General features: G+C 38.0%; 1 protein-coding gene across 1 annotated transcript in view; it reads right to left on the bottom strand.

Annotated features, from left to right (window-relative positions):
• Window positions 1-7,572: 7,572 nt before the first annotated feature.
• The window catches only part of LOC137257923 (partitioning defective 6 homolog beta-like), a 28,910-nt gene continuing 10,778 nt past the window's right edge, over window positions 7,573-25,704 (bottom strand). The window contains exon 3 of the mRNA XM_067795432.1: window positions 7,573-15,077. Coding sequence (XP_067651533.1) covers window positions 14,413-15,077 — 665 coding nt within the window. The 3' untranslated portion in view covers window positions 7,573-14,412. The remainder of the gene's footprint in view (window positions 15,078-25,704) is intronic.

The following is a 25,704-nucleotide window of genomic DNA, read 5'->3' as shown; positions in this document are numbered from 1 at the left end:
TTCAAGTTTAACATTATGGATGCTGTTCAATATATCTTTCCTGGTTATAGATGAGTATAGTATCGATTCTGTGAGTTCAGAATTTACGTCAGCGTTTACGGGACTGTTTTTATTTTATTTTATTTACTTCACCATCTGTTATGTTTTCGAACGAAAACAAATTTTTGAAGTCATCAAACCTAAGCCCTGTATCAGTTTTATTCGTCTCATGCTTCGATTTGAGACCTTTTAACACATTCCAAAATCTTTTTGGTTCATTTATACTATTTTGTATTATTGATTGTTTGTTTTTAAAATAGTCGGTGCGTTTTTGCTTGCACACGGAATGGTTTCATTTCTTCTCTTATTTTAGGTTACTAATGAGCTTTTATATTCATGTTTTCAGTTCTCTGTATTCTTTATCAAATCGGTCATTTACAGATGTTTTAGTTTTCCTAAGTAGGATTTATTACGTAATTGGTTCAACTCATTGCAGTATGCCAAGGTTCATCATTGCATGGAGCTTGAGCATGTGTGCAGGGCACTAAAGATCCGCCTTTTAAACCAGTAAACCAATCGCTGGCAAGCTTTGTTACCAACATATACTCCCATAAGCTTTTGTTTTTGTCATTGCTTCATTGATTTCTCTTATCGTACGTTCATGTCCAATTGAGTGCATTTTTTATTACTCCTGCTACGGCGCCTGTCTTTTCTCAGTGGTGGTTGGTGGAGGTGAGCCGCTACAAGTTGTGTTTGTACACGAAGAAGGGTTGCAGAGGACAAGTTATGGACATTGAGAAGACTGACAACAATAATGAAGTGAAGGAAAGGATGACGGACTGCTTGTACTTTCTGTGTTATTAAACACATTTTGATTGGTAGATGATATTGTAAGCGCATTAGGAGTAAGCGAACATAACTTTTAAACTTATTCCTAAACACGTTGGTAGAATTATGTTCATTTTAATAAATCTTTAACGAGGGAGCAATTAAGAAAATAGTTTTAAGGAGAATTATTCGGAGAAACATATTGGGCAGCTTTCTATTACTAATATACGGATAATGTTTTGCATACGCTACCTTGTAACGAATGCCACCACTGGGACACAATGCCTTTTCGATACGTGTCGGCATCATCACTATGCGAACAATAAACGCATACTCATGGCTTACTCAGAATCGCAAAATGGACACCGGTTAGTCACGATTCGGACAGATGAAGACTGAAAGTGTTTCGTGACTCTTGTAGAGAATGGATAACCCGAGAATAAGGGAACGGTCTGTTTAACTCAAAATTCAGCTAATGTCATTGTTAAGTTTGAATGATGAGATGCAAAACGCAAACACTAACGTAAGACATGCTTGCAGACGTTTGTATATCCAAAGTAGCAAATTATATGTAGGAAAGGTTTAATATCTTTAAAGGGTCTTTTTATTTTATTTTTTTAGTTAATTGTGCCACATTTGACAGATCAAACTGTACATGTTGTTTACAGTGGTATGTGGGGTTGCATCCGATATATACGTTCTACTGTCACGATATCCATAACATCCTGCTATATACAGTGTTATATCTAATATATCATGAAGTACACTTCTTAACATCATGGCATTAACACCAGATGATTGAGCCATGTTGTACATAACATCATGTATGACATATTGTGTATATCATTACATCTTACCTATCATGCTTTATATTGCATCACCTCCAAATTGTATATTGCATTACATCTGATCTATCATGTTCTGTAAATGATAATGCATCACAGACACCAAACAATACCTTTCCATCTCTTCCCCACATATTCTGAAAAAACGCCAAAGAATGGTCTCCCAACGTGCAGTCGCATATTTATATAGGGTGGCCGTGGGCGAATGTGCATGTAGGTGTGTTGGAAACAGCGACCGCATCACCACTAAACGGTTGAACTACGACTCGACGTATTTTTTTCTGAACTGCTGAGATGTTAGTCTACATTTCGTGTGCAAACAATACCTTCATACCTCTTCCCCAAATATTCTGAAAATCACCAAAAAATCGTCTCCCATTGTGCAGTCGCATATTTATATAGGGTCGCCGTGGGCGAATGTGCATGTAAGTGTGTTGGAAACAGCGACCGCATCACCACTAAACGGTTGAACTACGACTCGTAGTATTTTTTTCTGAAATGTTGAGATGGTCGTCTACATTTCGTGTGTAAACAATACCTTTCCATCTCTTCCCCAAATATTCTGAATAATCGACAAAAAATAGTCTCCCAACGGGCAATCGCATATTTATATATGGCCGCCGTGGGTGAATGTACATATGGTTGTGTTGGAAACAGCGGCCGAATCACCACTAAACGATTGAAGTAAGATTTGTGGCATTTTGTTCTGAAAAGGTTGATTAGTTTATAATACAGCAGATACCAGAAACAAACAAAATGCACAGAATGCCTGTTGATGAATGATAATACATTGGAACATAGCAAAGTTGACCGTCGTATGGTTTTAGTTTGGTGTATTGACCCCCTTTCTTTTATAGTTTAAGAAATACAAAGCAAAGTAACAACCTGCAATGTTGGGGGAAACCATCATGTATAGGGTCATAGTTTTTTTTCTAAGACATTAGGTGATTACTGTAAACTAGTAATCTACAGACCAGTGAAACAACTGTAGAATATATTACACTTAATATCTTCCTCTTCCCTTTGTTTATGTGCCTTCATGAACGTACATTCATGGGAGTCGGATTGTTTTGTGTCAAAGACAATATACCATACTTATGGCTGCTAAGAAGGAATTACTTTCACAGGTGTGAGGAACAGTTTGCAACACCAAACCCTAGCAATATGCTTTCCAATCATGAAATGAAACTGAGGTTTATAATCAATTCGTGAAAAGTTACAACAGTGTGAGTTAAAAGCAAATTTTTAAAAGAACCATTTTTCTGTATGGCACAGTGGCAAGTATATCCAAAAACATGTTGCATATCGTAACACCATAGAGCATTACTAATTATAAACAAACCTATATAAATGAATGAGTTAACATATATATTATTTGGAATTGTTCAAATACCAATGTTAAAGGTATGAACATTTGCCCCTTCCCCTTTCCCTTCCGTTTCCCCATATTCTTTCGTCCGCAAATTGACAGAGGTAACACTAAGTGATTCAGCCTTATATATCGTAATTGTACTTAATTTTGAGGCTTTCAGTGTATTTGTGAAACCTCTATTCTTGTATCGTTGTTAGGGTTTTTTAAATAATTCTAGTATATATCAATTTATAAATTTTATAATTTATATTACAATATTACAAAGAATTCTTACCATTTTTTCTTGCAGACACTAGTACTAAGAAAGGAATTTAATTAACAACGCTTCCATTATAGTAGCCGGGTACTGTCAACACCAACACATATACGCTGTGATTACACGTAGTGGCGGTGGGCTGGGCTGACAATGTGTTAATGAAAAACTTCACAACGTTTGTCGACTGACTACGAACGTTTGTAATGTTAAACGGGAGACAGGAAGAGACGGTGAATTACCTCCCTTGAAAACAGTCCCGTCGATAAAGAGAGGGTGTAACATAGCGACGACAAAATAGCGACGACCTGTGAGCTCGACTGTGCGATGCTGTTTCACGTGCTTTGTCTGGGAGATATTCATGCACCTGGACTTGCGCACACATATTGTCACTTTAAGCACTCACGATATGTTTTGTATTGACATATATGGCTACATCAAAGAGGCCTTTTCCACAACCACCGGGTAGCCATCTGCAAACCTTATGCAGGTGAACTGCACGAGAATCATGCATCGAATTGCTGAAAAGTATTTGCAGATGTCATTCATGTGAACAGCTGCTTTTGGATGTTAAGAATTCACAAAACGTAACTGAAAATCACCATGACTACGAAATTGTTTGACAATACATCAGTTCATGTCTATACACTATGGAATGTTTTGCAAGATCTGACTGAAGTAAGTGGCCGCTCAATGAGTCTAATTAAACTGTTGATGGGTAGTAAAGAAACAGTTGTTAGGGAAAATGGATCATAACTAAATTGTGATTGCGTGAGTATTTCCATAGAACTAGAAAAATATGGACTTTCTCTATGTCTGTAGTATTTAGAATCATCCATTCCGAATTAATGCATGGTGCACTTTGAACATTTGGAGGATTATCCGAAATTCCGAGTTTTGAAAAAAAATCTTTACATTACTCATTGGCATGTTAAGAAAATCAATAAGAGAAATAATAATGAACAAGCTTAGTGGATAACAACTTCTTTAATCGTGTTGTTATCCGTCCTCACGAAATGTAAACGTTGTTATCCAAAACGTTTGTTCAAAATGGTGATTCCCAGCTTCACTGAAACAAGTTGGATTTTTTATTATTTGGTAGATATTAAACTTTTAAACTAAAATGTCGATGTTGTTCCCACTGTGAACTACTGAAGAAAAAACAACTCTCGTTTGTGTGTTCTCATATTCATCTCTTCTCATATTCATTTCAGTCTGCTTTCTCTCTCGTTACACGTGTTATCTGACTTCTTAGAGTAAGGCGGTAATTTGAACAGTGTATCACATGGCGCAATACGCACTCATTATGTAAGTTACTCACATCACAGGCGGGAACAGCACATCACGTGGTACTCTATACATATCATGTAAAATACCAAATCACAGATGCCCAAGTGCAGTGTTTGCAATGCTAGTTTAGCCATCCATGCCAGCTGCCGCCTGCAGGCTTAAAAATCTGCAGACCCTGAATGAAATCTGCTGGCCCATATTCTTAAAGTCAAACCGATAAAAAGAGAACAGATTGCACTGTGCACAGTTTCTACAAAATCAGTTAGCGAATCCCATGGCGCAGATCGAGAGACGTTTGTATTTGTTAAGGACTGGTTTTAACATACCTATGCGTTGAGCGCTGAAGTACCAGGAAGTGAAACTGTAAGTTACTGTGACAAGAAGGAACATTGGTGATTCCTGGGTCCTTATTCTCGAAACGTTTCGTGGCCCTAAGAATTCATAACTTTGATCGTAGCCAATGTGTTAAGAATGGGCTTAAGAAGTTCGTAGGGCTAAGAACATTTCGTGAATAGCTAGTCTGAACGTTAATGACAAAAGAAGGAGAGGATTCCAGCTTGAAAGGACAGAAATTTACAGAAAGTAACGAAGGCCTGCACATATATTTGAAACCGTCGGGCGATACCGCAACAGCCGGCGCTGGGCCTCGAGTTATCTCCCATCTGACTTGGGCTTTTTTCAGTTTGGATTTCCATTTCGCAGTTCATGCATATTATTTTCTGAGTCTAAGCGTTAGTTTGACATATTGGGCTTAGTGATGCCTGTGCAATAGTCTGCTCATAGAATTTAACTGGAACTAACTGACCTCTGCGCGTTGATCGTTCCAGAATGCCAATAGCCCTTGGACGCCCCGCGACGCGCAAACGGTGAGTGAATGAGTGACTGACAGAAAAGATGATTTCAGACACTGACCGGCCTTCCGTGAAATCATGTGCTTAAGGGTCTGTGAGTGAGTTTAGTTCTACGCCGCACTCAGCAGTACTCCAGCTATGTTGCGGCGGTCTGTAAATAATCGAGTCTGGACCAGACAATCCAGCGATCAACAACATGAGCATCGATCTGCGCATTTGGGAACCGATGACATGTGTCAACCAAGTCAGCGAACCTGACCACCCGATCCCGCCAGTCGCCTCTTAGGACAAGCATAATCTCCTTTTATGGCTAGCATGGGTTGCTGAAGGCCCATTCTACCCAGGGACCTTCACGGGTCTCTGACTTTAGGGATGTTTGTAGTCAGCATTTATAAAGGTATAACCACTCATATTTCATTACCCCCATAGTGATGTTAGAATACACAAGCAGCCCTACTACTGCTTATCAAGTATTAGATGAGCCACGACCTGACAAATGACCCCAATTTGCATATATGGGAAAGCCCTCCAGAACATTCCATTTGAAACAAGACGAAAACAAGTTGTCGTCTAAATATTGAAAAGTTCGGTTTCCTCGTGCGAATTGTGTCGTGATTGTGTTTTGCTGAACTAAATCTCTCTACGAAACGTGTTGAATAGTAGCGATATTGATTTCACGCCACGGTCAGCATGTATTGCACGTGCTTTATGGCCAATCTACCTGGAGCAACCAAATGTATTCATTCAGATTACTTGCTCCGCCTGCATGTCACAAACGCGTCCACTGCGCTGGCCCATCTAATACTTGTCAAGCAGTAGAGCATACAAGATGTACTCGTATCGACTATTTAACCGGAGCCTCCCTCGATTGCAGTGATTTGCCAGGCGCTTCAATAAACTTATCAACCTCTCAGAACTCTTGGTTTGGGTGTTGTTTAACGCCACATTCGTCAGTATTCCAGCTATATGGCGGTCAAAGCTCTTTGGAGTAACATAATCGATATGTGAGTATTGTGATACTGCCGATGCTTGTTTTGGGGGGGATTTCGCAGTCACTTATCACCTTACATCACAGTCCGTTTAGCTCAAAAGCCACGTTTCTTTCGTCTTTCAGTATAAATGTATGCTTGTTTCATTGTATAGATTGGTCAGATACCTGTGGTTGAGTACAGCAACTTTAGTTCCATGAAACCACCAAAGGACGTTTGTCTACTGTGTCAGTTCTGACTGAGGTCATTACCCCCAAGGACTCAAGGGATGATACACTAGCAATTGATCCCAACACAAAGTTTTAACCAATGTGATTTCCTAAACACCTGTGCTCTGCAAACATAGTCTTGTTTTCAGTGATGAAAGGTATATTTCGTAATGTCTCGCTGAGAAGTATATCAATCATTAGGTGTCGACCATACAATCCAGTGATTGATACCATGAGCAATGTCCATCACTAGGTCAATCAAATCACTACATATGAACATTCAGTCCGTGAGGTAAGGACCAGCACTGGTTGCAGGCGATCTGTTCACAACTACTTTCTCCACCATGCAGTTAAGTAAGCTAGGGTTGAAACCTGCATAATTCCCGAAATGTTGAGGTAGGGACAACAGAATGGAGATCTTAAAAGATATCATGGTATCCTAGCTTGTTACTTTATGTTGGAGTGAGTGATATTGAGTACTGTTTCACATTTTGTTAAACATTATTCCAGCAATATAATGGGGAATGAAACTGGAAATGGGTTGCATAGATTGTTCCCTTGTGGGGAATCGAACCGAGTCTTTGGCATGATGAGAAAATGATTTTATCACTTGGCTACTCCACCAGCTGACTTGATGTGGGAACAAAGATAATGCATTTATTTGCAACTTTGGTGAATCACAAAGTTAGATCACTGGGACATCAGGGTCCCAACACTGGAAATAGCAGCGTTCTAGACAAACAACAAACAATGTTAGACTTAACAAGTAGTCTCAGAAATGAACATATTTTAAAAATAAAAGATTCATAGTTAAAAAATGAAATATTATGAAAAGAAGCCCCAAGACAAAGCTGTGGTAATCTAGACCTGCGTGGGCTTTCTTGGGTATATTGCTTCAGTGTCTGTATGACAGACGAAGACAAGGCCTCCTGGCAAAAATACAACACAAGCCACTATATCAGTTATTATTTTATTCATTGTTGTCAGGTTGTGTCTACAGCTACTCTGCATACTTACAGGCTATCCGTAGCTCAAGTAGTAAATATCCTATGTACAAATATGGATAAAAAAATCTCCCTGCATATAAACATTACACATGCAAAAAGTCACCTGAAATAAAGATGGAATGATTAACGATTCAGGTTTTTTTCATCTTAAAAATAAGCAGAATGGTTTCAAACCATCACAATTAAAAAAAGGGTTAACAGACTAAAATGTACTTGTCTTTTTAAGTTACCATATATACAAACATAGTTCACAACCTTTGAGCTCAATTCAACTGAGCACAGGACAAGTATATCTAATTACACAACGTCCTCATTCAATGATACATGTATAGAGTGAAACGCTGGCTGTAATTAACGAAGGGGAATATATGCAGTTATCATATGACAATAAATTGAATATTATATGATTATAGTAGTAACATCTTCAAATACAATAACGATAATTTATGTTTTGATTCAAGCTTAAATCAGTAAGACAGAAAACAGAAGACAGTAAAGTCAGAAAACTAGCTGAATTCATAAAGAAAAAACTCTTAAAAAGAAATGGCATTAATGAAAAATAAGCATGGATGATGCTGTTTTGCTTGCAAGCTGGGCAGAAACAGGATACGGCAGCAATGTTGATGTTGTCGCTGGCTCTCGAATAGCAAATTTACACTTGTAGATTAGATACAGCAGGCAGGAAGATAAAAAAAAACAAGGAATGGCAAATATTGTAGCGCTTGTCCCGATGTTCACGTGGGTTTTGATTTGACAAATATATACAAAACTGAACTTGCATCAATAATGGTAAAAGTTGAATAAACAAGAGTCATGGTCAACAGACACTCATTGTAACCCATGCATCAACACTGTTAGCAACTGGAGTTAATGTGAACATATGAGTCTACCCAATAAACTGCTCAGCTCTTGCCCCAAAAACTTCTTATCATTAGGCAAAGATAAAAACATCAATGGTTAACCTGTCTCAAGCGATTTGACACCTACTTATCTTCTACATAAGAGTGACCACTCTACCATAGTTTCAGCAAAACCAAACTATTCCTTTTGCCCCAAAACAGAACAGGAGAGGGCAACATTGATCATGCTGGTTAGAATTGAACAATCTGGCAATAACCCGTATAAACACTCATTGAGAATTTAGATCCTTTGGGCCTGCCATTTGTTAGTATTGAGAGAATTTTCACAATCTGCATGCTCATTCCAGAATATAATGAGTTTGGTCCCTTACCGAGGTTTAAAGTAGATCATAAACCACTGATTATTACCCTGTCCTGCTGGTATTATAAGCTGACGCACGACAGCACCACAGAAGTGGAGGCAGTGTAGTATCATTGGCCAGTAAACATGAACGTTTACCCTTCAAAATGAAGATACTGAGAGAATAACGTAAGACACCAACTGACTTAGAAGACTAAATTATCTACAGACAAAATAAAACCAATTCATGGTCCCTTGAAGAAATAATGGGTACCTGATAACTGAATAGTGCAATATGAAACCCACATCCTACAATTCACCATAGCTGAATATTCAATTCTTGCAAGAAGTGTTCAGCTATGAGCTTGGGCTTCGACAGAACACAAAACAAGTATGTAAATTCATCCTTATGGCACCTGATCTGTGATCACATTGTATCATAATACAGTTCCACTATGAAGATACAGTTCCCCAGCCTGGAAGTCCTCCTGTCCATCTCTGAATGCCATGCTGCAACACGTAAACTCACAACTGCCATACAATGTCATTGGCAAAATAGGCATTGTGTGCCAAAGCCAGTGATCATCATATAGCACTTATCCATCAGAACCAGCATCCTTAACTCAAGTGTGATATAAATATACAACCATATGAAATTATTCTCTTCTGATCATACACGGTGGAAACTTACAATTAATTCACAAACATAACTATTGATCTGATTTTTACAAGAAATGTATCACTACTCCTAAAATGGTGATCTTCAAAGAACACAACCATGCTGATGAAAGGGACCCCTCTGAATATCATAGCACAATGAAAGACACCATTCTGAGACTGGAGTACAGGACAGGATTAATGTAGGCAGGATTACTTGTTGCATAAATGTCATTCAACTGAAACATTATTCAATGACAGTGTGTGCTCTTTTATCAACAATAAAATTCATAGCCCTGCTACCAATTACATTGTTATAGTGAATATGCAGTTTCATTACCAAAACTTTCAATGTTGTTGCACACAAAATGTTCTCTGATAAGCCATAATCCAATGTCAGTGACCAAACTTTCCTTATAACACATTAACAGAAACATTAAAAAGGTTTCCAAAGATTAGAATGAAGTTAAAATATCATATCTTAGAGCAAGATATGACCACAAACAAGCAAAATAAAAACTGACATTTGATGTCTTAAGCTTGTGAAAGACCTGGAATGTGAGAGTGACTTATTAACCTAACCCGAGTGCAGTGTAGTGGGGACATGCTGTATAGTGGGGACATGCAGTATTGTGGGGACGTACAGCAGAGTTGGTAGATCAGCCAATGAAGTGAGTGGAAAATAAGCAAGGAATAACATACTGTTATTAATGCATGGCCAGTCTGACTTTAGCAATAATATACCTCAAGCAATTAAACAGTCTTTCCTTTCAGCTGCATTATAATACGTTATGAACATTACTAGTTTTCAAGGATTATAATACGTTATGAACATTACTAGCTGAAAACTATCTCTGCTGATAGCAATTAATTAGTAAATCATCTAACTGAATTTTTTAGAGTCTGACTTTACCAATAATATACCTCAAGCAATTAAACAAACTTTCCTTTCAGCTGCATTATAATACGTTATGAACAGTACTAGTTTTCAAGGATTATAATACGTTATGAACATTACTAGCTGAAAACTATCTCTGCTGATAGCAATTAATTAGTAAATCATCTAACTGAATTTTTTAGAGAGTAAAATCACACTGGTTATAATGCCCTGTTTGATCAAGTCCATGGTGAAAAGATGATTTCTAGGAACGATTATCCTACATGTCTTCACTTTCATATCTGACTTAATCAATGTCACTCAAATCATTGATATAAACCATTAAGAAAATAGTTCAGTTGTCTATACCTATTTTTGATAAAGGCACAAGAACGGCATTGTGTCCAAGGGACATAAGCCAGTAACACCAAGTTACCTCCCTTGGACATTGCCAGGGCAGAAGATGGCGGCAACTGCAAGATATTTACATTCAAAACCATGAGATTGATAACACCTCTTAACACATCCCAGACATCAACAAAACAGCCATGCATAAAATGCTCAACATGCTCAAATAGAAAGAATCTGTACAATTAAAGACTTCAGTGATAAAAATAGATTCTGCCATTTCAACAAGTTTTCCTAGCAATCAAGGCAAAAAGTGTTTTAATTCTAAAGCACCACATTGTTCACAATTGTTCATAATTACTTGTTCAAGTTTATATACATAAAGTATCCAGTTATTCAAAAACATGCATGTAATAATATAATATTTGCTGCAGGGTCAAACCCATAGGCAGAACCTCTGTACCATTGCAATATATCTTCAAATGACTGATGAAGAAACCAGCAAACAGACTAACAGTCGTTGTTCATAGCTAAGGGCATTCATTATATGATTTCTCATAAGAAGGGGATTCAATGATACACAAATTACATTCAGAATTCGCACAGAATACAGGTCAATGTATGATGGCTAAGGTACAGATTCACATATTCATTCTGTACTGATTCATATTTTGATTCATGTTCGTAGTCTGTAGTGACTTTCAAAAGGTTACATTTTCAATGTTTTGCAAAAAAAGACAATAAAATCTTGGATTACTTTCTAGTTGATCTCCACAAATGCCAAATCTTGCAAACAAAATAAGCTCAAATGAACCAATTCTTTACTATTTCATGGCACAAACTTCACACAAGCATGGCTGAAGGGATCGTGAAAAGTTTCATTCATAAATGGCACAAATATATCAGTTACCAGGACATTTAAACTCGTGATCTAGCTACATGGCATACTCAGCTACTCAACCACCAACCGAACAGCCAGGTCAAAGTGACTGCAGAGCAATCCATATCTTGTCCTTATCAACTGGCAAGTGTTGGCAAACACATATCCCCTTATTGCAGAGACTTTCAGTTTAGAATTCAAGACTGGTCAATTCTCATAGATGCAGAATGTGTTCTACCCAGTATTCTAGCCAGTATCCAACTAGAGGATGAGCAAATTTGTTCACATGCTAAAGTCAATTTTTGGCCATCTTCACATAACTCCACACAACATTTTTGAAGACTGGAAAGGAAGGTGAATCTATCCCATCCTGGATGTAATTACCTTGAGCAAAGGAAACATCACCCACTTCATCAAATGTGGCAGAGGAGCATTTGTAGGGCTGGCATAAATGATATATTAAAATTTACTGATACAAAAATTGTGCTGCCAATATCACACAAACATCTGTAATGGCATTTTGGTTTTAAGTTACAACTAAGGGCTTCTTCTAAACTATGTTCAGGAGCTGTTGTGTCAGCTATCCATAAACATGTCAGACTCACCACTGATGTCGAATATATTCATTTCTTTCTTGTATTTGCTCAAAGTTATTTCTCTAGGATCTATAGATCGATGGTCAGCCCTAAACCTTTACATACACTCAGAGTTGCAAACTCCTGCCTCCTGTCTGTGGCGGTCACTTATGCAACCAGATGGTCAGTTTTAAAAAGATGCATGCCTGATGGTCTTGGACAAATCGGACTTTGAGTATGATGACTGAAACCTTGATTGAAACAGATTTAAAAACAATCAGCAGTTTCCATTCTCTTATTTACCACCTTCTTCTCATCTTTTATCTAGAAAATTCTGGACTGACAACTTTCCAATTGGTCTGTTAACTGTCGAGAGTAACCAGACCAGCTGTCTGGCTGAAATTTTGGGGGAGTTCACAACACTGACACTCTTATGTAACTGGAAGTATTCTATACCAACCACTGAAATGACACTGTGCTACCAACACTGAATGTTGTATACGAGTGAACGTGCAGGTCCCCAGGTGCATTAACAAGGTGCAAATTAGAGAAAATAGGAATCTGTCATAACATCTTATATAAACTGTTTAAAATACTTTGCACTTAAACACAACCTGTGCAACAGACATATTAGTTTTTACAATCAGACGACTTAGTGGACTCTGGCAGTGAGGTAACATTATCTGTGTTAAAGCTATTATGACTTTAACACTGATCACATGCTGACTATTTTAGCTAAAACAGAGCCTCTAATTCTTGTTCATTTTGAATATGAATGCTGAAATTAGTCCACAGGTTTGGAAAGGATGCGAAATGTCAGAAGCAGTTGAGCATACTCAAATGTCTGTGACACTGGCAGTTCAGCATACTAAAGTATTTGTGCAAAAGATAGGTTAGCAGATTCAAGTACTTGCTGTTAATCACTGGATTGTCTGGTCCAGACTCCATTATTTACAGACTTCTGCCATATAGATGAGAAGGAATATTGCTGAGTGCAGGATTAAACAACAAATCAACTAACCAAGTAAAATCAAATATTTGCACTAAAGACAGTTTTGCATACTCAAATGTTTGTCATACTGCCTATGCTGACTTTGAACATCTTCATAACTGTATTAACAGACTTACTATGGACAGGTACATGTAAAAATATAGAGGTAACCTCCTGTGTGTCAGCTTATGGAAGAAAAGAACATTGCCTTTTGTTCTGAAACATGCTTCACATGTCACCAGTAAGTGACCAGAAACTGTGGGAAGCACAAATAAAATGTACCCATAAACTTAAAAGTACTTCTGGGACACTCCACTATGACGAAAGTAACTGGAGTTTCATTCCAATACAAATGTCAAAATTTACCAGGCCCATTTCCCTAAGAAATTTGCTGACTAAGCAAATTGTGTCTCATTAGGGCTTTCACACATTTTTTGTGATGGTTAAAAATGGTATCCACCTTAATGCACAAATATTCCACAGAAGCAAGGAAGTGAATATAGTTTTATGCTGCAATATACCAGACCAATTACAACCGGGAACATCGGGCAGATACTGTGCCTTACCACAATAGGTAAATACATGAATCAAAAGACTTCCTGATGCTTTCACATCAATAGCATAATCATATTCTCTTCTTGTGATGAATGAAAGCTGCTGGAATTTTCTGCTTAGAGCGCAAAATGTCATTGTGTAGCTGTGTGGATATGCCATGCAATAGTTTTATAGATGTAATTTAGCTGGAGTAATTTCACAACTGGATAATTGCAGCATGAAGATTCCATTCAGGCACCCTTCCAAAATACAACCTAAACGCCACAATGATGGCTACCCTATGTTACAGTAAGGTGCTTACAATCACCTTAGATGCAAGATCACTTTGTAGCACACCCTAGGACATGTTTCACAAAGCAAATTTAGCGCTATGACAATCATATCTCCTGTACTTTAGCATAGACTTACGACAATCGTAGTGCTATGACCGCTTGAAGAAATTGGGGCCCTGTTCCTCTTTTCACAAACTGATCGTAGAGCTATGACAGTCTTAAGTCTATGTTAACGTATGGGAATTATGATCATCTGAGCGCTATGATTGCTTTCAGGAGCGGGGCCCTGGGCCCTAATCCACAAACCAATCTTAGCAATAAGAGTTAAGCTAGCATCATCTTTGTGCTGAGACTGTTTTGTGGAACAGTGTCTTGACTGTACAAGCACAACCTGGTTGCATTAAAAAAAAACTCCACCCAATGCAATACATTTGTTACAATGTCACAACAGCACTGTCTTTGTCCGATTTTTCTTTTTCTGGTTTACTAAGATGATCATGAACTTCATCTTCTTCATCGTGTTCAATAACTGTGTCACTGTCAAATGATTTGGAGGAGCGATACGAGTGCTGTGATGTCGAAGACATCTGGGAATGTCTTCCTGGCGCCCCACGCTGGTTCCCTAATGTCATTCTCTGATTAACAGGTTTCACAGTAATTATCAAATTTGCACTATTTGCCACCATCATGTCTGTCACCTGGTCAAGAGTTTTCCCTGAAACTTCAATTCCGTTCACTTCTAGAACTTCGTCATTAACTGCCAGTAGTCCGGTGCTCTCTGCGAGTCCGCCAGGAACCAGCCTCGATATAAATATTCCTGGCACCTTTTCTAGTCCATGTGATGTAACCCGCACAGTTGTACCATCACGAATGTAGAAACCAAGAGGTTTATCAGAACCGTTTTTCATCAGTTTTACCCTACGAAGTGTTTCAGGTACAATATCCACATCAATTATGGCAGACACTCTCCGGAAGTCCTCGGGCATGCCAATATGAATCCTAGGTTTGGGCTGTGCCTCCTCTTTTATTAACTTTGAGATAGGATTCCTCCTCTTCACTGGGAGGGTTCCATAGCCATTCGCTTCACCATAACTCTCACCTGGAAATACAGGACAACACTGTTAGCATCATGGTTTGCTAAACATCATCCCACATTTTCAACGTCATTGGTCAAGATTTTCTACCAAATCATGACATCTAAAAAGACTGAATTCCTCTTGAATGTCAAACTAAAATGTGGTATCTAAAATTAGGGTTTATGCAATGCATAAAATATGTGTCCAGTACAGACAAATGCAGAGAATAGGTGCACAATAAACATTAATTGATTGGTTGTTTCTTTCAGAGCAGTTGCTTGCATCATTTCGCTCATCAGTCCACACGATTAATAATTCAAGTTCTCTAAACCATGGCTCTCACCTGCAAGGACCCTTAAAACTAAAAGTTAGGGGTTGCCTGGATCCCATGTTGAGGTAAAAAAACTAAAAATATTCTATATTTATTCTCACTGACTTTTCAACATAACAGAAAGGAGATGACAGACCCCATATTTTCCAAAGTATTAGAGACTTGTTTGTAGTGTTCAGATGTATTGTTCCCCATTCCATACCTCATTATACTGCATGCGTCACCTGGTGGAATGTCCTCCACAATACAACTTTATTCTTTCATGCAACAGGCAAAGGATATAGAGTGTAAATTTCGAAGGGGCTACCAGTGCTCTACTAATGAGTCACAGAAATGAGAAAGGTGATCATTACAAGATAGCCCGCTCAGAGCCACGCCATTCACTTACTTCAATAATGTGAGTAGGAGAATGTCTTGTACCCTCCAAGCTAGCCCAACACACTTAAGAGCTCAAAAGCAAAAAATGGCAATGAAACTAAAAAAAAAGTTATTTAAATAACAGACCCTTGGCAAATACATATCTCTTCTCTACTACCGTTCTTTGCCTAAACATCTTTGCTTAAAAACACAAGATCATATGGACTGTTAGGTAAACAAAGTAGGAGGTGAATCTATGAAAGACTAAGCATAGAATTGATGGATCATTCGGTTGTTGGACCACGTTGCTCAACAAATACAGAATTATGTTTTCAAACATGCTAACTTAATCACCAAACACCTGGCTAATTCACTAACTTTATTTCAACAGATGTGTTCTCTTCTGTCACTAGTAAAAGCACACCATACACATGGGCCTATCCTACTGATGTCATTTGTGTGGATGTCCGCATTTAATTAATACAAATACCTTCAATGATTTCAGTACAAATATACAATCAAAGAAAACAGAGATTTTGAAAAATATGGTGAACATGTAAATGTGGCCTTAGTGCAATGACTTACAGGACCCTCTGATAACCACAAAACTGAAAGGACTCATGAATTCCTTAACATTCACACAAAGAGCTCCAGAATTACTGAGCTAATCATCAAATATATTTAGCCTAATCAACACATTTCAAATCAACAGAAACCAAGAAGACAAATCAGCACAAATTAAACACCTTGTAAAGACATTTTCTGGCCAGGTTCAACAACTGTAGTTCATATTTAACCAAGGGCTAGAAATAACCTGTTCTTTTGTTTATCTCTCATTACCACATCATTAAAACTTCACAAGTCTGAACTGGTTCCGCTGAATACCCAAATTATGTCTGTCTCATGGTCCCTGAACCTCAATACTTTCAGTTCTGACCAGCCCTTTCTGCAATGCTGAAGCCCTATGTGAAGCAAGAATATATTTCCCCGGGTTCTGAATCTCCCATCTCACTGTGGTTCCTTTCCAATTCAAAATTAATAATATCTTTCTATGAAAAATATGTTTATTCAGAAACTCTGCGCAAGTCTACCTGACACACAATCACAGTCTGTCATACAGACCCTGAAGTAATATCCAAGAAGACCATGCAAGTCTAGAAAATGTGGCAACTCAGTTTTCACAGCATAAACCAAAGAAAGTCCCAGGGCTCCTTTTCATTACATTTTATCTGTAAAATATGTTCATTTTGGAGACTAGTTGTTAGTCTACCACAATCACTGAAAAGTGTTTGCACATATCCCACAATGGATTCACCAAAGCACCAAGCTGATCAACAAAGCATTCACATGATCCACTGATTAATCCGTTAAGTATGTGGTTAATTAATGACATGATTGTGAAGCTGTACCAGCCACACCAGGTTATCTGGAGCTGCCCCTAGGACAGATCAAGGTGGGGCTCTTATCTCATCCTCTTGTGTCTGACCCCATCTCTCTGTCTGTCTGCCTCCTCTCATGGAGGGAACAATAGATATCCCGCCTCCCCTTCCCTTCCTTAACACCACTCTTTAAACAAACAGCTGACATCTTGGGGATACCTTGCTGGAAGACTAAGTGGAGTTTTTCTCATGTTTTCCCATGTGCCACTTAACTTGCAAATTGTTTCAGCTGTCTCTTTTGTTTATGATGTTTATTTGGCTTCCTTAATAATTGAGGCACTCAGGTCAGAGTTTGAAGGAGGATGAAATATGAGAAGAAACAGCATTCAGCTTCAGTGGAGTCAGATCAGATCTGTATTGACCATGCATTGAAAAATAACAAGAATAGTTTTCCTTCACAGGCAACCAATAAATCCTCCTTTTCTCCTACTGACATAAGAGAAAGTGGATGAATGAATGAATGAATGAATAAATACTAATTTTACTTTCAACTTACACCCAAATGCTCACAGCTCTGATAAGCACAAATTTACACAGTCTAGCCCATTAGCTAAACCCTCTTCCAATGGGGCATAATAAAAAATTAATTTTCACAATTTATTTGTACGTATTCCCTAGAAGGAAAGAAAATGGCCATCATGTCATTCACCCTAAGGTACTGAATAATACAGTACTGGAACATGTCAAGACATTCCATTTGTTTGGGTCATAGGATATCATTTCATGTTATTTTAATTATGTCTCATTGACTGATCATGATTGATTGGGTTGCCTGTACCACTTCATATTCTCATCCGTCTATGTGCAGTCCTCATTACCTTCATCAGTAAATATGAGTGTGTTTGGTTTTATGTGCTTTCAGCAATATTCCAGCAATATCAGAGTGAGGGACACCAGAAATCGGCTTTACAAATTGTACCCATGTGGGTAATTGAACTTACGCATTCAGAAAAGAAACTTTCAGTGATTTTCAACAGAACTAACACACACCATCTACATTGTAAGAGAGAGAGTGAATGAGCCTGCCACCAGCAATATTCCAGGAATATTCAGCTGTCCTTAGTGTGACTAAGTGAATACTTTAATACTTTAACTTTAGGCTACCCCACCATCCGGTAAGTATCATGAATAAACATTAATTACCTCTTTCATAGGATTCCATAAATTTCAAGTAAAAAGGAATCCATTTTTTAAAAAACACAGCCCAGCAAGGATATTGGGTCATGATGAATTATTAATCAAAATGTTAAAAAAAAACCCTGGTTGATGATAAAAATCAAACCATTCAGACCAGACCTGAACAATGTCAGCGTGTATCAACATAATCAAACATATTTACTTGAGTAGAATAGATCAACATTTGCTCAAACATAAGGCCGCTGCACTTAATTGCATTATTAACCTAACATGAAATGTGTTTTGAAAACATTTTCCTACCACCTTTGTTGTATTCAAACAACTGGAAAATACCCCACTATTTACTATTCTGTAATCAGATTTCAATCAACCATGGACAAAGCTTTCCACCCCGAAGCGTGTGTTGATGAATACACTACATTATGCCTGTACACACTTTCCAACGATTATGCGCCTGGGGAGAAAAGAAACATATGTCACATTGTAATAACGGATGTTGTGAGCAAGTTGTAATAACGGTTGTAATGATCAATACATTCCACATTCCATAACGCCCACAAACGGGGAGGGTTTGCAGACTGAGTTAATGTGTCATGTCACATAAAAATAAAACAAAACTAGCTGTCAGCCAATTACTGACAATGTCAGTGTCACCAGTTAGAACCAGGCAATACTGGACACTAGCAGCAAAACCAGACCATTTAACAGACTATGCTGCCTTGTCTGTCCCTCAGACCCTTACAAATAACTTAAATATCAGTTGTACTGAAGTCTAGATAGTCTCAGTACCAGGCCATAAACTTAGTATTGTTCTGGATTTCGATTGGATTTGTTTTGTAGATAAATATACCATTAATATTTTCCATTTCATTATTTTCTGGGTCTGATTGTCAATCAGCTCAGAATGCTTTGTGCGCAGAATTTTTATCATTATTTCAGTTACCAGAAGGTGCACCTAGAATCAAAATCAAGATAAAAAAATTAAAATAATCAAATGTCGAGGCAACAAGAAACATGTTCATTTAGATCCGATTTTTAAAACACCAGCGTCATGGCACAATAGTGCTACACAACTGGGACACAGATTCATAAACACACAAGCGGTACCGCCTTCTTTAATCTTAGTTGATTGTAATATCACACTAATAACAGACAGTGAGGCAGTTACATTATGGGCAGACTCATGTTTGTTTGGCTGGAGAGTGTCTTGATACTTGAGAAGTCAGTAAACAACAAAGTGCTTTGTAATGAGGATAACCTGTGTCCCATATGGCAGACTGATAAAGTCAGTCTGGTATACTCACAGCTACGGCTATGTACACTGCCAGTATGCAGATGGAAACGCAACTAGACTGAGGCATCCTGTTCTCTCAGGTTTCTCCTTGGCTTTTTCAGGGTCTCAACCACATCTTCATGTGAATGGATCAAGAAAAGATCCAGCCTAATGACTCAACACTTAAGCCATTATTTTGCAATAATCAATCCATAATTTACAAACTAGTGGTCAACATTATTCCATGGTGTCAGTGTACAGGTGAAGGAACAAGTTTTATGGATGATCAACATCTTTTATTTTTAAATAAAAATGTTGATCATCCATAAAACTTGTTCCTTCACCTTTAGCTCAGCAACTTCTAAAATGCATCTAAAACAGTTTGTCAGTGTACAGATAGTATGTTTCTCAGTCATTAACCATGTTATTTTCCTGAAGCCTAGCCCTACCTGCAATGATAAAGTACTAAATTAAGCAAGTCTTGATTTTTCCCAGGTTGAGAATCTCAGGTCTCCATGGGGCTCCTTTCAATTTACATGGGTTTATTTGTTCCTATCAATATCAAAATTAATTATATAAATTCTGAGACTAAGCATTTGTCAAGTGTGCAGTGAGTGGGTGAGTTGTGTACTACACTGCTTTTAGCAATATTCCAGCAATATCACAACAACCAATCACGGAAAAGTTTAGCGCAACAAAACACCACCTACTCATATATTATGGGATTCAGTGGATGTATCGTGTGAGGTAAAACGACAGAAAATTTATGGAAAGACTGTATTTGTCTTGACTTCACCATAAATATTTTGCTTGGTATGATTATTGGCACACAATGTTTTTGTGCTAAAAGCGTGAAAATAAGTCCCAAGCAAAAAAACTATGATGACAGTATCCTAGCAACTACAGAGACTACAATCTGACACCTTGGTTTTCTTGTGTCACCCAAAGACACAGAAACCTGAGGAAGTAAATATTAAAAAACCCTGCATTCAAACTAAATATGCTTTATGGTTCAACTTCTTTACAATGCAAAGGTCACAATGTTTCAAATATCAACAATAACAGGACAACAGAATCAGGTTACACATAGTTTCCAGTTACAGGGTAGTATACTCTACTACTGATGGACCTGAATAAACACAGTCCATATATTTCTTTCTTGCTTCAGATTACATTTTGGGGCTATTAGCCATTCAATCCTGTTTGACCATAGTTGTGATATGTTGTAGTTTAGGCAGCATGCCTGCTGTTTTATGATCATAGTGGCCCAGTGCGGCCATCACAGCTTGGGACAAGTCCTTGTGTTCCATTTCTGGCAGTACTGTATGCATCACTCACCATGCTCACTGACATTATGTTACACACAGAACTCAGGGGAACATGTCAAATGTACCCCCGACAGAAGAATGAAAGTTCATAGAAAAACACAAGCAATTTCACTGAGGCTTCTACGCCAGTTAATTACACCAGTCTGATTAATAAGTATACTATAATATATAGGTATATAATAGGTATAATACGAAATACTAACTACATCAGAAAGGAGATGTCTGATCCTGATCAATGATTCTCCTTATTGGGGAATTCATTTTTCTTACTACAGTAATCTTATATCTGAATGGATTCAAGAAGATCCAGGTTGGAATGCTGGTTATAAGAAGCAACTAACAGGATCATGGCTTCAAGCTAGCGAACTTGGTCGACACAATCATTTCATTGTATCCTAACATCACAGATAGATGCTCATGATGTTAATCACTGGTTTGTAAAGTCAATTATTTACAAACTGCTGTCAAGCCATAGGAATACTGATGAGAGCAACGATAAACAACAAAACAAATACACCACTACAAAACAACATACTAAAGTACTGTTCATAATTTTCAAAACCTTCAAAATATTCACACCTAAACAGGGCCTGGATTTTCCAGGCTCTCTTAGCCCTAAGATAGTTGTAAGTGCCATACATTAACATCAACATACGACTATCTTAGCTATAAGAGAGCTCTAAAAATCTAAGCCCAGACCTTCTATATAGACCACAGACCACTCATGACTTGAACTGGATATGAAACCATTCATTTTAAATGTACATAACACAGGACCAAAGTTATGCCTGAACAGACTCCCTTCATCAGTTGAATGACTCCCTTCATCCCGATGCCACATCAGTCATTGTGTGGGTCACGCTTGAATGTGTACAACCCTGGACAGCTGGGTAGAGATCAGTAAAAAGACTGTGACAACTTTGACGACCTTGACTTAGATATTGATTACCTTGAGTAATTTGTCACTAACTTGACAGGCTTTGAGAAACGAAAATACTCTCAACATGCCTCTGAAATGCACACCTTCAAACACGTCATTCAAATACATCCTCAAAAGACTGTATTTAAAAACATTCCAGTAAGTGGCCAGGCTTTCATGTAATTTAACAGCAGACAATAGCGTAACTGCAGTAACACATGGCCAACTGTGCGGCATTCTCCATAAGATTAAAAGCATACATTCTGTAATCACATAAGCAGAGGTTGAGTGGGCTGAAATGTCAGCAAATCCTTCCTATCAAATATATTTAACACTGTCTCAAAACAAAAATGAAACAAAAGTGTTCCGAGCTAATTTTATATTTAAGTTAGTTCATACTGGGTAAACAAAGAATCTTATGATGAGTTTTCCCCAATTGAAAAGACCAAATATTGACCGTAGGTTTTTGGGACTATCCATGTACTAGAGCTAGGTAAACTGACTTGCACAGCTTGTCTTTGTTTGTAAAGTGTCGGGGAATGCGACAACCTGAGTTGACATTCTTATCCACATCAGCAGGTAAACAGTAAACCTGTGACTGTCCACCTAAAAATACAGTTTCTCTTCAGTGTCTCTCTCAGTCTGTCACTGATCATGTGGTATACGAAAGGTAGGGTGTTGGGAAGGTGTTGTCAGGAAAGCAGTATGTCAGATACCATACACTGACACTGTTACCAGTGAACACTGAAGCTTCAAAAGCATCTCACTGTTGAAATTATGGGGAGGGCTTGATGTGGAGTGAGTGAGTGAGTGAGTTTAGTTTTACGTTGCACTCAGTAATATTCCAGCTATATATAAAAATCACAATACAGAATGGACTCATCCTTTACGATTCTGTATCCTGATTTTGGCTTGTTTCATTTCTGTATACAGAAAAATACCTGGGGTACACAGCTACCAACAATGAACCCATCAGCACCAGAGAAAATTGTCAGTCAATACTGATCACTGACACCATGACCTGTCTCAAACTCCTATTTTTACTGTGAAGTAGCAAGCATCTTGGCAAAACAGAAATGAAAAGACAAAGCCTAGCAAGACACGAAGCAGCTGCACAGACAACACAATCCTCCATCTGAGGAGATGGAAGACACAGAGTGAACAAATAGCAACAAAGGTTTTGAGATGACCCCTTGGACCAGATCTTCTCCACAAACAGCCAGGTAGGTTGGCTTGTTGAATATGACCTGGAGACACGGGTCAGTAATAACATCAAAGTGGACAGAGTAGAATGACTCTTGCCGGCCATGTTTGCTTATACAGATCCTAAGGAAGATTTGCCAGCAGGACAGGGAGATCCCCTGGCAACGTGGACACCACCCTATAAAATATGAGCCCACAGTGTCCTATTGTGTTTTCAGTTTGGGGCTGATCCAGTACACTGATTATTACGGACTACACTGATTGTAACCTGAATCTGATTTGTTGAATAAAATATATTTACATCAAAGACATATGATATGTTTGAAGTAAGGTTTACAGATTGTCCATTCTGTTGGTGTAGCAGTTAAAACATTTCTGAGCATGCAAATATGACATCTTAAACATAGAACCACAGGGAAAATATACTGTTATTTCGTATACTTGACAATATCGACCATATTATTCCCTTTACAGTCATTAATCAAAACAATCCATGAGTTATTCTCAATTATAACTCTGCATCAAAAACAATGAACTCACAATATGATAAATATAATAAAGGAAAAGATTCATGACTTGGACCAAATCTATTGGTAACTGTTTACAACGCCCACAAGTATTCAGAGAAAAGAGATAAGTATTAAAGAAAGTGTAATGCCAATTCGATCCCTACATTCATGTCCAGTGTGTTTGTCCAGCTTACCTGCGTCAAAGAACATAATCACGTCTGTCCTATTGGGAGCACTGTCACAGACTATTTTTAGGGCTGTTACAAATCCCTCGTACATTCAGTGAGTGTACCATTAACCCAACATGAATTCAATATCTTATTTGTGATCACTAGAATACAATAACCATGAATGTAATTCCTTTTTTTTGGTGTTATGTATAAAAGCAAGAGACATATGATGGAATACATCCTAGCCAGGCAGTGAATGTTGAGAAAAATCAGTATTGTCAAGTAAAACATTACAGGTAAAACAGTTTGTTTTTGTTTTCCTTTCAATCAATATACTGAAAAAAGTATCAACTGATGAGTTATTATTGTACTTGTAACTCAATATTGATATTTGTTCCCAAAGACTCAATGTATATAAAGACCATCCTTGGACCTACAGTCCAAAATGCATCATTGCTTCTGTTCCATCCTGTCCTCACTATAACGCTCTGGCCTTTAACAGAAGTAAAACCAGATTTTCCATGAGTCTGAAAATCACATGTAAGTCGAACCCCTCGTCATTAAAAACTTGATGTTTTTTCGATCCATATTTACATTTTCAGACACAAAGCATTAAACTCATTCTGTCACAAAAAACTGCTGTTACTAGTGCCGTTACCACTTCAACTGTAGAACTGGCTCTTTATCACCTGGCATGTTAAACACTCTACACAACAAAACAAAAATTATGCAACCCGTCACTATTAGTCATGCTGTAATGATTTCTACCTACACACTGAGGTGTTACCGTCTCTCAGCAATACTGATGTTATTACATGGCCTGAGTAACAGACTGAACGGACCAATATGACTTATATAAACAAATCTGATGTCCAAACGCACTGGAATTCATTCAGAACAGCTGAACTTCTTCAACGACAGAAAATGTTTCCAACTACAATCTGTGTCAATAACAGGTGGTTGTGATAGTGGTCAGAACATTGACATTCACTAATGCTTGTAAGTCAATGATAGTGATCTAATCCATGACAACTCTGCCAGTTAACAGAGTGAGTAGGCGACAGAATACATGGGTGTGGGTGGGTGGATGTGTGGGTAATTGGGCGGGTGGGCGGGTTACAGAATCAATGTGCAAAATAACCACCGGCCTGCTAGACCGTGGCTAGTAAATATCCAGTTGGGCATCAGCTAAAAGTACTGGCATGACAAGAATGTAAAGGATGCATTTATATTCCTAACACTGGAGGCATATTCAGCATTGTCCAAACCTGGCACTGTACAAAAGTGAACATCTACATTAGCTGAAAATGTTGGCATGACAACGAGTGTTAAGGATGTAGATAAACATGACACTACAGCACATAATGCCCATATATAACAATTGTTGAAATTTCCTGCTTCCCGTCAACACAACATACAGGGATGTGAATTAACCTACCTATCCATTTGTCTATCATCCATGTGAAAACCAATTTGAGTCCCAATCAAATTCTGTAACAGTTAAGCCTTCTGACTCATAATAAACCAGTGTTGTGCCATTGTGACAAGCACTGTGGTATTTCAAACTTGTAATCACTCAAGCAGAACCTATATGTTCAGCACACAAATATTTCACGCATATCTCACAACGACTGCCCAAATTACATCCTCATATGTCATGACCACTGAACTGATTTCACAATATTTTGGTAACATATTTTCACACAGCTTCAGGACACACATTAGTCAATGAAATGAATCTTTTCTCTTCTACCTTCCTTTCTTGCCAGTTTTGGTGGCTGGACAAAAATAGCATTAGGAGATTTTCTTCACGTTAGCAAAGTGGACCAACACTCAGAAACATTTTTATGATATTCTGAATTACAATGTCCCAGAACATGGCCCAATCGAAAACTGTGATTAATGTCAACTGATTTGCTAAATTGAAAATAGATATGCTTGACATGATGTAGGACAGATTGGGATTCTAAATGAATGACAGGAA

The sequence above is a fragment of the Haliotis asinina genome, chromosome 12, assembly GCF_037392515.1.
Source record: "Haliotis asinina isolate JCU_RB_2024 chromosome 12, JCU_Hal_asi_v2, whole genome shotgun sequence".
Lineage (NCBI taxonomy): Eukaryota > Metazoa > Mollusca > Gastropoda > Lepetellida > Haliotidae > Haliotis > Haliotis asinina.
Note: the sequence above shows the minus strand (reverse complement) of the source record. Positions and strands in the feature narration are given on the sequence as shown.